We start from the raw sequence: 15946 nt of genomic DNA on the forward strand, positions 1-15946 counted from the left end.
GGCCTAGCTCACCCTTGCACTGTTACCTTCCTGTGTTACTGTTACTTTACAGGGCCTAGCCCACCCTTGTACTGTTACCTTCCTGTGTTACTGTAACTTTACAGGGACTAGCTCACCCTTGTACTGTTACCTTTCTGTGTTACTGTTACTTTACAGGGCCTAGCTCACTCTTGCACTGTTACCCTCCTGTGTTACTGTTACTTTACAGGGCCTAGCTCACTCTTGCACTGTTACCTTCCTGTGTTACTGTAACTTTACAGGGCCTAGCTCACCCTTGTACTGTTACCTTCCTGTGTTACTGTAACTTTACAGGGACTAGCTCACCCTTGTACTGTTACCCACCTGTGTTACTGCTCCTTTACAGGTCCTAGCTCACCCTTGCACTGTTACCTTCCTGTGTTACTGTAACTTTACAGGGCCTAGCTCACTCTTGCACTGTTACCTTCCAGTGTTACTGTAACTTTACAGGGCCTAGCTCACCCTTGCACTGTTACCTTCCTGTGTTACTGTAACTTTACAGGGACTAGCTCACCCTTGTACTGTTACCCTCCTGTGTTACTGTAACTTTACAGGTCCTAGCTCTCTCCTGCACTGTTACCTTCCTGTGTTACTGTTACTTTAAAGGGCCTAGCTCACTCTTGCACTGTTACCTTCTTGGGTTACTGCTACTTTACAGGGCCTAGCTCACTCTGGCACTGTTACCTTCCTGTGTTACTTTAACTTTACAGGGCCTAGCTCACTCTTGCACTGTTACCCTCCTGTGTTACTGTTCCTTTACAGGTCCTAGCTCACCCTTGCACTGTTACCTATCTGTGTTACTGTAACTTTACAGGGCCTAGCTCACCCTTGTACTGTTACCTTCCTGTGTTACTGTAACTTTACAGGGCCTAGCTCACCCTTGTACTGTTACCTTCCTGTGTTACTGTAACTTTACAGGGACTAGCTCACCCTTGTACTGTTACCTTCCTGTGTTACTGTTACTTTACAGGGCCTAGCTCGCTCTAGCACTGTTACCTTCCTGTGTTACTGTTCCTTTACAGGGCCTAGCTCACCCTTGCACTGTTACCTTCCTGTGTTACTGTTACTTTACAGGGCCTAGCTCACCCTTGTACTGTTACCTTCCTGTGTTACTGTTACTTTGCAAGGCCTAGCTCACTCTGGCACTGTTACCCTCCTGTGTTACCGTTACTTTACAGGGCCTAGCTCACCCTTGCACTGTTACCTTCCTGTGTTACTGTTACTTTACAGGGCCTAGCTCACCCTTGCACTGTTACCTTCCTGTGTTACTGCTACTTTACAGGGCCTAGCTCACCCTTGCACTGTTACCTTCCTGTCTTACTGTTACTTTGCAGGGCCTAGCTCACCCTTGTACTGTTACCTTCCTGTGTTACTGTAACTTTACAGGGACTAGCTCACCCTTGTACTGTTACCCTTCTGTGTTACTTTAACTTTACAGGTCCTAGCTCTCTCCTGCACTGTTACCTTCCTGTGTTACTGTTACTTTACAGGGCCTAGCTCACTCTGGCACTGTTACCCTCCTGTGTTACTGCTCCTTTACAGGTCCTAGCTCACCCTTGCACTGTTATCTTCCTGTGTTACTGTAACTTTACAGGGCCTAGCTCACTCTGGCACTGTTACCTTCCTGTGTTACTGTAACTTTACAGGGCCTAGCTCACCCTTGTACTATTACCTTCCTGTGTTACTGTTACTTTGCAGGGCCTAGCTCACTCTTGCACTGTTACCCTCCTGTGTTACTGTTACTTTACAGGGCCTAGCTCACCCTTGCACTGTTACCTTCCTGTGTTACTGTTACTTTACAGGGCCTAGCTCACCCTTGTACTGTTACCTTCCTGTGTTACTGTAACTTTACAGGGCCTAGCTCACTCTTGCACTGTTACCTTCCTGTGTTACTGTTACTTTACAGGGCCTAGCTCACCCTTGTACTGTTACCTTCCTGTGTTACTGTAACTTTACAGGTCCTTGCTCACCCTTGCACTGTTACCTTCCTGTGTTACTGTAACTTTTCAGGGCCTAGCTCACTCTTGCACTGTTACCTTCTTGGGTTACAGTAACTTTACAGGGCCTAGCTCACCCTTGTACTATTACCTTCCTGTGTTACTGTTACTTTGCAGGGCCTAGCTCACTTTTGCACTGTTACCTTCTTGGGTTACTGTAACTTTACAGGTCCTAGCTCACCCTTGCACTGTTACCTTCCTGTGTTACTGTAACTTTACAGGGACTAGCTCACCCTTGTACTGTTACCCACCTGTGTTATTGCTCCTTTACAGGTCCTAGCTCACCCTTGCACTGTTACCTTCCTGGGTTACTGTAACTTTACAGGGCCTAGCTCACCCTTGTACTATTACCTTCCTGTGTTACTGTTACTTTGCAGGGCCTAGCTCACTCTTGCACTGTTACCCTCCTGTGTTACTGTTACTTTACAGGGCCTAGCTCACTCTTGCACTGTTACCCTCCTGTGTTACTGTTACTTTACAGGGCCTAGCTCACTCTTGCACTGTTACCTTCCTGTGTTACTGTAACTTTACAGGGCCTAGCTCACCCTTGTACTGTTACCTTCCTGTGTTACTGTAACTTTACAGGGACTAGCTCACCCTTGTACTGTTACCCACCTGTGTTACTGCTCCTTTACAGGTCCTAGCTCACCCTTGCACTGTTACCTTCCTGTGTTACTGTAACTTTACAGGGCCTAGCTCACCCTTGCACTGTTACCTTCCTGTGTTACTGTAACTTTACAGGGACTAGCTCACCCTTGTACTGTTACCCTCCTGTGTTACTGTAACTTTACAGGTCCTAGCTCTCTCCTGCACTGTTACCTTCCTGTGTTACTGTTACTTTACAGGGCCTAGCTCACTCTTGCACTGTTACCTTCTTGGGTTACTGTTACTTTACAGGGCCTAGCTCACTCTGGCACTGTTACCTTCCTGTGTTACTGTTCCTTTACAGGTCCTAGCTCACTCTTGCACTGTTACCTTCCTGTGTTACTTTAACTTTACTGGGCCTAGCTCACTCTTGCACTGTTACCCTCCTGTGTTACTGTTCCTTTACAGGTCCTAGCTCACCCTTGCACTGTTACCTATCTGTGTTACTGTAACTTTACAGGGCCTAGCTCACCCTTGTACTGTTACCTTCCTGTGTTACTGTAACTTTACAGGGCCTAGCTCACCCTTGAACTGTTACCTTCCTGTGTTACTGTAACTTTACAGGGACTAGCTCACCCTTGTACTGTTACCTTCCTGTGTTACTGTTACTTTACAGGGCCTAGCTCGCTCTAGCACTGTTACCTTCCTGTGTTACTGTTCCTTTACAGGGCCTAGCTCACCCTTGCACTGTTACCTTCCTGTGTTACTGTTACTTTACAGGGCCTAGCTCACCCTTGTACTGTTACCTTCCTGTGTTACTGTTACTTTGCAAGGCCTAGCTCACTCTGGCACTGTTACCCTCCTGTGTTACTGTTACTTTACAGGGCCTAGCTCACCCTTGCACTGTTACCTTCCTGTGTTACTGTTACTTTACAGGGCCTAGCTCACCCTTGCACTGTTACCTTCCTGTGTTACTGCTACTTTACAGGGCCTAGCTCACCCTTGCACTGTTACCTTCCTGTCTTACTGTTACTTTACAGGGCCTAGCTCACCCTTGTACTGTTACCTTCCTGTGTTACTGTAACTTTACAGGGACTAGCTCACCCTTGTACTGTTACCCTTCTGTGTTACTGTAACTTTACAGGTCCTAGCTCTCTCCTGCACTGTTACCTTCCTGTGTTACTGTTACTTTACAGGGCCTAGCTCATCCTGGCACTGTTACCCTCCTGTGTTACTGCTCCTTTACAGGTCCTAGCTCACCCTTGCACTGTTATCTTCCTGTGTTACTGTAACTTTACAGGGCCTAGCTCACTCTGGCCCTGTTACCTTCCTGTGTTACTGTAACTTTACAGGGCCTAGCTCACCCTTGTACTATTACCTTCCTGTGTTACTGTTACTTTGCAGGGCCTAGCTCACTCTTGCACTGTTACCCTCCTGTGTTACTGTTACTTTACAGGGCCTAGCTCACCCTTGCACTGTTACCTTCCTGTGTTACTGTTACTTTACAGGGCCTAGCTCACCCTTGTACTGTTACCTTCCTGTGTTACTGTTACTTTACAGGGCCTAGCTCACCCTAGCACTGTTACCTTCCTGTGTTACTGTTACTTTACAGGGCCTAGCTCACTCTGACACTGTTACCTTCCTGTGTTACTGTTACTTTACAGGGCCTAGCTCACTCTGACACTGTTACCTTCCTGTGTTACTGTTACTTTACAGGGCCTAGCTCACTCTGACACTGTTACCTTCCTGTGTTACTGTTACTTTACAGGGCCTAGCTCACTCTGACACTGTTACCTTCCTGTGTTACTGTTACGTTACAGGGCCTAGCTCACTCTGACACTGTTACCTTCCTGTGTTACTGTAACTTTACAGGGCCTAGCTCTCTCCTGTACTGTTACCTTCCTGTGTTACTCTTACTTTACAGGGCCTAGCTCACTCTTGCACTGTTACCTTCCCGTGTTACTCTTACTTTATAGGTTTATAGGGCCTACCTCACTCTTGCCCCGTTAACTTCCTTTGTTGTACTGATACCATACAAGGTCAATCCCGCTTCTACTTTATCACCTTACAGACCTATCTTATTGTTACAGTTACCAGATCCTTTTCACTATTTAACTGTTCCTGAATGGCCGGAATCACATCTCACATAAAGTCTATCTCTTAGACTCCCACAATATTACCTATGGGTGGTCCCGCGTTGTTTTGGGGAGGGAGTGAGTTGGGCTCCCTTGGAAGTCAGATAGACTTTCATCAATAAAGTATCACTTCCTGGATGTGGTAACTTTGAGGTGAAATGTCTGCTCTTAGTATCTGGTATTTCTGATAGCCGTAGGTCCCTTATTCCAACGCGTCAATGGCGTTCGCTATGACGTGTTCAGCAACCCGTGTTGCCGACGGAGCGATGTGTCCTACGCCAGGTATCAGGGCCCAAGAGGACCTGTGACAATAGTGTAACCTTCTTCTTACCGCTCTGTGATCAATACGAAACACAAGCTTCGGACTGACTCTCATCGGCTTCGTGCGCTACTGCGAGTAATAGGTCCCTGTGGGCGTTACTTAAGACGATGCACATGATAGAGGGCATTACACCGTGACGTCAGGCGTGGCAGAGGTGAACCGCTTCAATTCTGCCTCTTGAGGCTTCGATACAAAATACAAGTTAACGAACTAGAAAGGCTAGGTGGGGGGTGGGGGGGGGGGGGGGGGGGGGTTCGGAGGTCCGTGGCTCAAATACACACTACTGTGAGGAATGGAGAAACCTGCAACTGAGAGGAAGATGTCACACTGAAGGCCAATGGCAGATATTACTATCATCATCATCATGATCATGATGATGATCATTATTATTATTATTAATAATATTATTAATATTATCATCATCATTATTATTATCATTATTATCATCATCATCATTACTATTATCAGTATAATCATTATTATTATTATTATTATTATCATCCTTATCAAAATTATTAGCATGTCTAATATAATTCCTCTGATCATGGACATTATCCTTACAATTATCATGATGATTTTTATAGAATCATGTATTATTATTGTTATTAGTCTTACTACTTCTGCTAATGCTAATGTACTTGCTATCATCATTAACCCCTTCGATGCTGATGACGAGCTGAGCTCGTCATGTAACGCGGAAAAGAGAAAAAAGCTGCGCAGCGCAAAAATCGCTGCAGCAGCGATGCGGTTAAAGCCTCGCTGTTGTGTAGTACTAGTGTTATTGTTGTTCTTGTTGACATTTTCTTGTGAATATTATTGTTGCTCTAATCATATCATCATCATTAGAAATACCAACATCATCATCATTACCATTATCACTATCATCCTCATCAATATTATCACTATCATCATTATCATTATTAGTTTTGTAATTATTATTATCATCATCAAAACTATTAGCATGCCTAATATAATTACTCTGATCATGGACATTAGCCTTACAATTATCATGATGATTATTATCAAAACATGTATTATTATTGTAATTATTTTTACTACTAATACTACGTTTATTACTAATGTTAATGTACTTGCTATCACCATTATAGCCTTGCTGTTGTGTAGTACCAGTGTTCTTGTTGTTCTTGTTGACATTTTCTTGTGTCAAGTCAAGTCAAAATACTCTTTATTCGATTTTTGTTAAAATCATAAAAGGCATAAAGCAAACACAAATACAATATTTAAAAACATCACTTGATCTCATTACAAAAAGGGTTTTCTGCATAATGATTACATTTCATCAGATTGTTGCATGCAAAAGTACAAATCTATTTACAAATATTAAAAATTTTCCTTTAAAAACAAATTTGAGTTAAAACTGGTCAATCTGGGGTAGTCTTTTCTTCCTAGTTCTAAATGCCGCGGTTAGATAGCAAGCAACACTAAACATGGTGTAAGTATCTGCTAACGTTTGGAGGAAGATTAAGGCTGGCCTTATTTGAGTAAAGCCCGCCGCTTTCAAGACAGGGAATAGATATTTTTTCCTTTCACTGCTATAAAAGTCACAAAAAAATATAAAATGAAGGGTGTCTTGAACTGAAAAATTATCACATCCGCATGGCGGACCATCATCAGGTTTTGACCACACCGGAAAATTTCCTAAAGAGTAATGGATTAAATTCATCCTGAATTTAGTCAGTAGGAGTCTATGAAGAGGATTAGTCACAGTTTTTAGGTAGGGTTCCATGGTGGGCGAAGTAGTTAAAACGATATGTGCCCTCACCATGGGTTTCCTCAGTTCCAAATCTTCTCTATCCATACGAACCCTCTCCAAAAACATCTGCTTAATCCATCTGACATCCTCCCTCCTAATGTTAGATGGGTCATTAAAAAGTTCCGGTCTCCCCAGCATTAGTAAAGTAGATTTAATAAATTTTAGCCAGGGGATTCTCATGGCGTTATCCCTTGCAATGACGTCCTTGAGGATGGCATGGTTTAGCGTCAGCTCGGGATTCAACCACGTTTTGACCCAGAAAAGGAGGGGGGCTAATTTTAGTTTATCAGAGATGTATGGTAAGCCTATTTCCTCATGGATAGAGAAGGTGGGTGTGGAATCTGGGACAGATAGAATATTCCTGATGATACCGTTTTCTACCCTCTGTATTTTTGCCGTCTCTGCATAGCCCCAAATCGCAGATCCATACATAGCGATTGGAACGCACTTACTGTTGTATATTTTAATCACAGCCTCCATTGGTTTTGCTCCCAGTCTTTTTGTAAAGGCCAGCAGGGCTGATGAAGATCGTGCTAAGCTAAGACTTTTAGCTTTAACCTGGGGGACCCAGGACCCTCTTTGGTCAAAAAGGACTCCCAGGTAAGGAAAGACTGGGACCCTAGAAAGGATCTCCCCTTTGCAAATAAAAGATTTTTTCTGCAACATATTTACTTTACGACCAATGATCATGGTGTGGGACTTGGAGACATTGATTTTCAGGTCTAGATTCTCCATAAAGGAACCAAAACGGTCCAGAAGAATCTGTAGGCTAATCCCTGTTTGTGCTATCAGGACGGCATCGTCCGCGTATAGGAGGGCTTGGTTCTGAGCTCCTCCTACACGGGGAACATCAGCCAATCCTGTTTCTAGGTGTTTCCCCAGACCATTTATATAAATAGTAAAAAGAAGAGGGGCCAGGATACAACCCTGGCGCACCCCTTTATCAGATTTAAAACTTTCCGTGCACCTTCCGTCCCTGGTGACTCTTATTTTTGCCTTGAGATCTTGATGTAACCTTGCCATAAATGCCACCAAGGGCTCCTCTATGCCTAGCTCTAGTAGGATAGTCCATAGCTTACTTCTATTCACCAGGTCGAAGGCCGAGGAGAGGTCCATAAAGGCCAGGTAAACTGTCCCCTCCCCGGCCACCGTATACCTGGAGACTAGAAGGTGGAGGTTAGAACATTGTTCCAATGTCCCCCTATTCTCACGAAAGCCGTATTGGATATTCGAGAGTCCCCCATTCAGTTCTATATTTTCCCTTAGTTGGTTCAAAAGGACTCTACCTAAGATTTTAAAAGTAGAGTCGATGAGGGAAATTGGGCGATAGCACCCGGGGTCCTCCCGATTTCCCTTCTTAAAAATGGGAACTATTATGGATGTTGCCCAAGTTTGAGGTAGGCATTCTTCGGCTGCTGCTCTGAACACTCTGGTCAAAACTTTACTCCAGAGTACTGGGCAATATTTAAAAAAGTCTGCCGGGACACCGTCCGGGCCTGGAGCCTTATTTTTTGTGGTATCCGTAATGGCTTTAAGGACCTGCTCTTCCGTAAATACCACTGTGGCTGCACAGTGAGCCACCTCAGTGGTACTTGGGCAGACTAATGGTTCACCCCCGTAAATCTTGCTAAAATGCTGTACCCATCTCTCATCGGGAATTACACAATCTGTGTTCAGGTTGTTCTCCCCTGTAAAAAAGGAGTGGTTGATGATTTCCCAGAACTGTTTACTGTTTTTTAAAACATCTACATTGAGAAGATCAGTCCAAGCATTGTTCTTAATTTCATTTTTCCTTGCCCTCACATTGGCTTTATAGGCCCGTCTTAGATGAGAGATTAGTTCTTTATCCCTTTCCTTGGCCTTAAGAGCCAGTTTCAGTTCTCTATGTGCCCTTGAGCATTTGCTATCAAACCATTTGTGGGGCTTTGTGGGGTACTTAGATTTAGGTTTTGTAAGATCCCTGACGGTTTGTGCACAGATACAATTAAAAGCTGCGACAACCTGAAGGTTCGAGGCAGTTTGATCTAGACAAGTTTCTATCGGTCCCTCAATTTTGGGAAGTAGGGTTTCCATAAACCGTTCCTCCATGGCCATACCCCATCTGAGTCGTCTGCCCTGATCACTGGGCACCGTCAAGGCGCAAACCCGGGGCTGATCCACCTGCCTGCGCCATAAGTCACTCCAGTGTATTGCAGTTGACAGAGGGTTATGATCACTATGGTGTGAGACAGTAACTTTATAGTCACTTGTCTTTGAAATTAAGCCTACGGATATAAATATGTAATCAATTATCGTCCCCTTAGTTGTACCTTTATACGTGGGGACCTTCTCATTAATAGCAGTTTTGAATGATTCGTATAAATTAAAATTGGCACACAATAAGTCAAGTGACTCCCCCATTTTGGTGTGTTCAAAGTGAGGAATGCAGGCTCCGTCAGGAGAATCTGCATCTAGTGATTGACAAGGCAATTGACATTTGTGGCTATTAAAATCGCCCATTAAAAAAATTTCGAAGGGAGTATGTGAATTTTGACTGTATTTATTTATCAAGTTCGCCAAACAATGCACATGTTCGAATTCATTTGGTCCACCCCAGGCATTGTAAAAATTAATTACTAGTATGATACAGCTTGGGGAGACTGTCCATTCTATTGCTAGAATGTTTGGGGAACCTGAATTCAGTAGGTTAAAAGTTCCTGCTAGATCTAATGAAAAAAATGTAATAAGCCTCCCTTTTGCTCTCCCCGCGTTACTGGTACTAGCGGGTATTGTAAAACTTAGGAAGCCATCTAAGTAAAAGGAAAGTGAAGTGTCCCACGTTTCTTGCAGAGCTATGACCTTATGTTTAGAAATGTATTGGGTCCAAGTAGGGTCTGATCTTTTAGCTCTTATTCCTGCAACGTTCCAGGTCATAAATGTACATGGTAGGGAAGTTACCCTCTCAGGCATAGCTATTATAGGTGATGTTAGGGGTATAGATAGTCAATCGTTGGTGTTCAAATCACTTAAAGGATTAAAACGATTAACCAAATCCATAATAGGGCCTGTGTTATGGTACGTTGGTGGATTTCGGCTCACTTTCCTAGTTACAGTTTGCCACCCATTCACTGATGGGACCGTAATTGGGGGGGGCATCCTATGTGAGTTAAAATGGGGCTGTGGGGGATAAAAGAAGCCTAATGGGACTGCCCTGAGGCTATCACTTTCCTTAATATCTGATCCATCCCAGAACAGAGTACTCGGGCAATGGTCGTTATTGAAGTTTATCACCACACAATCACCTTTCACGTTTTTAGCCCGTTTTCCCACCCATCCTACCCTTCTTGCGGCTATGATGCTAGAGGATGTATTTGAATCACCGCTGCTTAAATCATCACACCATTTTTTTGCTTTTCCAATAAGTGCGGGAGTTGACTCCTCCTCGCCTTCCCTTAGCGGGGTCACCCCTAGGAAAACAGCTACGTAGGGTACTACCGCAGGGGGCAGATTTAAATGAATCTTGCTTCCCAAGTAATTAGTTTCCCCTGATGTTGAGGGGACCTCCTGTCGGGTAATAGGAATGGGTGGTTGGGGAACCTGTAAACCTACTATATCTGATTCCATGGGCTCGGAGGTGGCCTCAGGTAGTGGTAAAGGTAGGTGTTGTGCTCTGTGACAATCTACGACCTTTTTATCGCCAAGATGCAAGCTATCAATTTTTTTTTGCTATATCATCTATCAGGACACATTTTTTTAACAAGCCTTCGAGACATGTGTTCATAGTGTCTACTATGTCCTTTGCAATTCCCACTAAAAGGGGTTCAATTCGTTCCTCGAAAAGAGCCTCAATAAGGTCCTTTAGAGACTCCTCCATCCCATGAGTAACTCGAGGGGGGGCCTCCCTCTTCTTACGTTTTTTCGAGGATGATTTTAAAGTTCCCAAAGGGTCCAGACTTACAGTGGGAAGCAAAGTTTGGGATGCGCAAGCTTGAGGTAAAGTGGAAACAGTAGCAGTTGTGGGTTTTGTTATGATGACGTCAGGCTCTAAAGGAATGGCTTGTGCTTCAGGTGATATAGCTGAGGAGGGAGACTTAACTATTAAACCCAGTTCTTGCTGTGCTGTAGCAATTTCTTTAGTTAAAGCCCCCACCGCAGAAGTAAGGTAGGACAAAATAGAGTCAGATTGTTTTGCCACTTTAGCCTTTTTTCCGCCATCGTCTGCGGTAGCTCCGCTTTTCCGCTTACCCATATTTGCAGGAGATGTACGATAGGTGGCCCAGCCCTGCCTGGTCTTGCCGTGGACTGCCGTAGACTGTCCCGCCCTTGTCCCGGGCTTCTCCCGGTCGCTCCCGCGCGCGACTCGCGGGGCGAGTGGGGGTGTCAGCCTTTTACAGGCGCCTCCGGGCGCTCCTCGCACGTCACGGGCGTGCTTCCGCCCCAGGGGCTGCTGGGGAGTGTAGTCTGCTGGTCTGGACTGCCTCCCGGCGTTGCGCTGTTTCTGCCGTTTCCCTCACGGCTCTGGCCCGATGGCGTGCCTCAGGTAAGTTTTCGGTGTTCCCCCCTGGGCTCCCGGGGGGTCAGCCTTTTACAGGCGCCTCCGGGCGCTCCTCGCACGTCACGGGCGTGCTTCCGCCCCAGGGGCTGCTGGGGAGTGTAGTCTGCTGGTCTGGACTGCCTCCCGGCGTTGCGCTGTTTCTGCTGTTTCCCTCACGGCTCTGGCCCGATGGCGTGCCTCAGGTAAGTTTTCGGTGTTCCCCCCTGGGCTCCCGGGGGGTCAGCCTTTTACAGGCGCCTCCGGGCGCTCCTCGCACGTCACGGGCGTGCTTCCGCCCCAGGGGCTGCTGGGGAGTGTAGTCTGCTGGTCTGGACTGCCTCCCGGCGTTGCGCTGTTTCTGCCGTTTCCCTCACGGCTCTGGCCCGATGGCGTGCCTCAGGTAAGTTTTCGGTGTTCCCCCCTGGGCTCCCGGGGGGTCAGCCTTTTACAGGCGCCTCCGGGCGCTCCTCGCACGTCACGGGCGTGCTTCCGCCCCAGGGGCTGCTGGGGAGTGTAGTCTGCTGGTCTGGACTGCCTCCCGGCGTTGCGCTGTTTCTGCCGTTTCCCTCACGGCTCTGGCCCGATGGCGTGCCTCAGGTAAGTTTTCGGTGTTCCCCCCTGGGCTCCCGGGGGGTCAGCCTTTTACAGGCGCCTCCGGGCGCTCCTCGCATGTCACGGGCGTGCTTCCGCCCCAGGGGCTGCTGGGGAGTGTAGTCTGCTGGTCTGGACTGCCTCCCGGCGTTGCGCTGTTTCTGCCGTTTCCCTCACGGCTCTGGCCCGATGGCGTGCCTCAGGTAAGTTTTCGGTGTTCCCCCCATTTTCTTGTGATTATGATTGTTCTTCTTGTTGTTGCTATCATCCTCCCTCCATCCAGTCTTTAAAGAATCTCTCTGAGCTCAGCCAGGTGCCACACACTTTGCTATTAGAAAAGTGGTAATTACTTTTTTTTCAGTTATGTAGCACAAACTCGACCCGCAGGTATCAGAGCGTTTTACATCAGCACCATTTGCCTTACAGATGGACACATTCATTTTCTTAGGCATGGGGAGATTGAGTGATTTGCCCAGAATCACAGGATGTTGAGCGTCCCTGCTGAGACTCGAACCCGGTTCCGCGGCTTCGAGTTTGGCCGCTCTAGCCATTAGGTCACATCCTCTCATTACGCAATGTGGCGATCCTCCCACTGCACGTTGAAACAAGGGTGTTGCTGCAATTGCAGGGAGGTGGCATTCATGTAAATGATTGTACGTAAGTCTTCTAAGCGCTTGTTCCCACAACAGAAAACATACCAGAGCAACGCGCATCCTAAGACAACGCGTGTAGAATGTGGCCACCCCTAAGATTCTCTCCTTTTTCCCTCCTTTCTTTTCTTTGAAGATCTGCTTGTGGGTTATCGGAAGCTTTCAAATAACCACATGTTGGTGCATCTGTGGGTCATGACAAGTCCTTTCCTTCCACTGCCAATGTTACAGCAGCTTTAAAGTTACAACTGCAGTGGGCTTGAATACAAGTAGGACTTCTTGGGGGGGGGGGGGGGGGGGGGGTGACAGAAGAGACCGTTAGAGGGTAATGGAAGATAGAGAGAGCGAGACAGAGAGAGAAACTACGGGAGAGAGGAATGTCCCTGCTCCATCCTCCCATTCTTTTTTATTCTCTCTTCTTTAACCTCGTTTCTACAATCCCTTATGTCACTATCAAGGCTTCCTATTAGCCATCATGGCCACAAGACCACTGGTCACACGATACAGCTCCTCTTCAGAAGCAGAATCCCCAGGATGTGTGCACCCAACCCAGGTATCTAAGCAGATGCTGGAATATGTTACGGGCAACTGCAGTCAAACACTTGTCTTTTAGCGGGGGGGACCTTGAGCCGGCACCCCCTCCCCTTGGTAGACCCTCCAGTCCCTTCGTCAACCCTTTCAAAAAGCACTTCCATCAGCATCTCACACCGGGGTCTCCGTAGGGACAACTTTCATCCGGACCACCTCACCAGCCAACACAAAGAGAAGATAAGAGGGTGCAGCACTCGCAGACCTCCAGGGCAGCTGAACGAACAAATGAATGAGTGAGTGAGAAGAAATCTGTACAGCGTACAAGTACCTCAGATAGAGGTGTCCTGGCACTTCTCAAACCACTCTACAAGAAAAGTTTTCAGCAGACAAAAAGCTATTTGCTGAACAGAGAAGCTTTTAATAATTATGTTAAACTTTCATAGTTAGGTTGGGCAGGAAGAGAGGTAGGCATGGTATTCCATTCATTAGATGTTTGGACCAAGAGAGAACACCATCCGTGTCCCGCTCTTTTATATTTCAGTACATTGGTCAAGTTTTGTGATCTTGAATAGAAAAAACAAGATGGAGAACATGGTGGACATGTATGAGCTGGGTGCATTCCAGTACATTGGAAGGGTACGGGTCCTCTGATGCTTGGCTCCCTGGCTACAAAGTAGGGCCACCTCATAATCAGTGACTGCGACAAGGAAGAGTTGGTGTAGGAGTGATGAACATTGCCGATAAATAATCTGGGTATTCGCTCGTACCTAACGTCATTGCCACATACCCTGGAGAACAGATAAGTCGGAAAGGGACCGGCTGTCCAATGTTTCAATGCCAGCTGTGTCTCAATATTTGTAAAGACTGGATTTCTCTCCCTGAAGCTACTGCTGTTTACTTTGGCCAGCTACAGAAATGACCCTATTCAAGGGTCCGGTCATTGCACCTACAAGGTTTCTGTTGCTCGCCGTTAAAAATTATTTAAGTTCAAGCACCCTCTACCTGGTATCATTGTAACATTCCTTCCTCTCACCAACAAGACGCCTACAGAGGAAGTGGAAGACATTTCTAGGGGTATGGTGGCTTATTGGCCAACTGAAAAACTGAAAATGAGTCCCTGGTGGGAGGCACTTACTGGTGATGTTCGGCTTCATCTCGTAGTACGGCTGCTGGCAGGAATATTGGATGCTCGACTGGTAGGTGGTACCACTGTTTGCAGTGAGGAAGGCTACGTGCCCATTTTCCAGTTGCAATGGAGCTTTGCAATCAACAACTGAAACAGAAGAAGCAAAAAACATGTAATCAGCATCAAGTGAAGATATATCTCCCACCGCGGGGTCGCCACAAGCGTGCACTCGGTGTCATGCCGGAATCTTAAACTATGTGCATATATTTTTATTATTTTTTTTTTTAGTATTATTATTATTGGTAATAATAATAATAATAATAATAATAATAATAATAATAATAATAATAGTAAAAATAAAAATAATAGTATAGTAATAGTAGTAATCATATTAATACCAATAGCTATAGCAATAGCACAATTGCAATAGTAATAATAGTAATCGTATTAGTAATAATAATATTAGTAATAAGGATAATAGTAAAAATAATCATAATAATTATAATAATAATAGTAATAGTAAAGGTAATAATGATAGTAAGAGCAATAATAGTTATAATAATAATCATAAGCATCATGATAATATTATTAATAATAATAACAAGAATCCTTATCATAATGCTAATAATAATAAGCATAATAATACTAATACTAATAACGACAATCATACTATTAATAATAATAATCATGATCATCATAATGACAGTGGAAATAATAATCATAGTAATAATATTAATAATAAAAATAGTAATAATAACTCTTGTTATTATTCTTGGTATTATTATTATTGTTGTTATACTAGGCATCATCATAATCATTATAATAAACATAATAATAACAGCAACAACAAAATGAATCATCATCATGTCACATGAAGGCTCTAGACAGCAGTGCCAGGGACATGGTTATCACACAGGGTCTGACGCCCAGTCACCACACATTAGATTTAAAGTTAGCAACAATGCAGAATCTACAAAGCAAACATTACAAAACTCAAGAAACCTCATCACTTCCAACCAGTGGCCTTCGATGGACCCTACGCTCCTCCTACCGGGCCTCTCAGCCGCGTTTGATACTGTGCGTCGCCATCTTCTACTCCAAAGAGTAAACACCGCAGGAGCTCATGGTGAGGACGCACCCTGGAACAGGTAACATCCTACCTTGCACAACACCTTACATTTCTGTCCGCGTCATTCTTGCAAAGGGTGGAGGTCTCCCAAGGCTCAACGACCACCCACTCTTTTTAATGTATATCTGTCTGCACTTCCCAAGCTTTCAGTATCTTTATGCTTATCTGTTACAACTAAAATGACAACATCTAGATTATTGTCAAACTGGAAACACAGCAGACCCAGGGTCACCTGGGCTGTCAGAATATCTGCAGGTATCAAAGTCCTCCATGCTATAGAATCACCTGAAACTAAACCCCTCAAAAAACTGAGGGCCTGTGGACCCCATATGACCCCTCTGACCTCATGGCCTGCCCTAAGCCCCTAACCCTAAACCCAAGTAACAAAAACAAACCTGGGTATTAGATACACACTCTAAATTGTCACTCCAGGGTCCGGTAAATAATGTGATAAAAAGGGCTTTCAACACCATGCGAGTATTACGCAGCGGCGGCCCTTCCATTAAGGCGGAGGAGCGTCGCCCCACTGCTCTCTGAGCAGTGCAAAAAGGGAAAAAATGATAATAACACAATGT

General features: G+C 45.2%; 1 protein-coding gene across 2 annotated transcripts in view; it reads right to left on the bottom strand.

The window, feature by feature from the left end:
- MASP1 (MBL associated serine protease 1) overlaps window positions 1-15946 on the bottom strand; it is a 219026-nt gene that overhangs the window by 103433 nt on the left and 99647 nt on the right. For both annotated transcript variants that reach the window (XM_086944618.1, XM_086944619.1), the window contains exon 9: window positions 14252-14389. In XM_086944618.1, coding sequence (XP_086800744.1) covers window positions 14252-14389 — 138 coding nt within the window. The remainder of the gene's footprint in view (window positions 1-14251; window positions 14390-15946) is intronic.

This window comes from Lissotriton vulgaris, chromosome 11, assembly GCF_964263255.1.
Source record: "Lissotriton vulgaris chromosome 11, aLisVul1.2, whole genome shotgun sequence".
Taxonomy (NCBI): Eukaryota; Metazoa; Chordata; class Amphibia; order Caudata; family Salamandridae; genus Lissotriton; species Lissotriton vulgaris.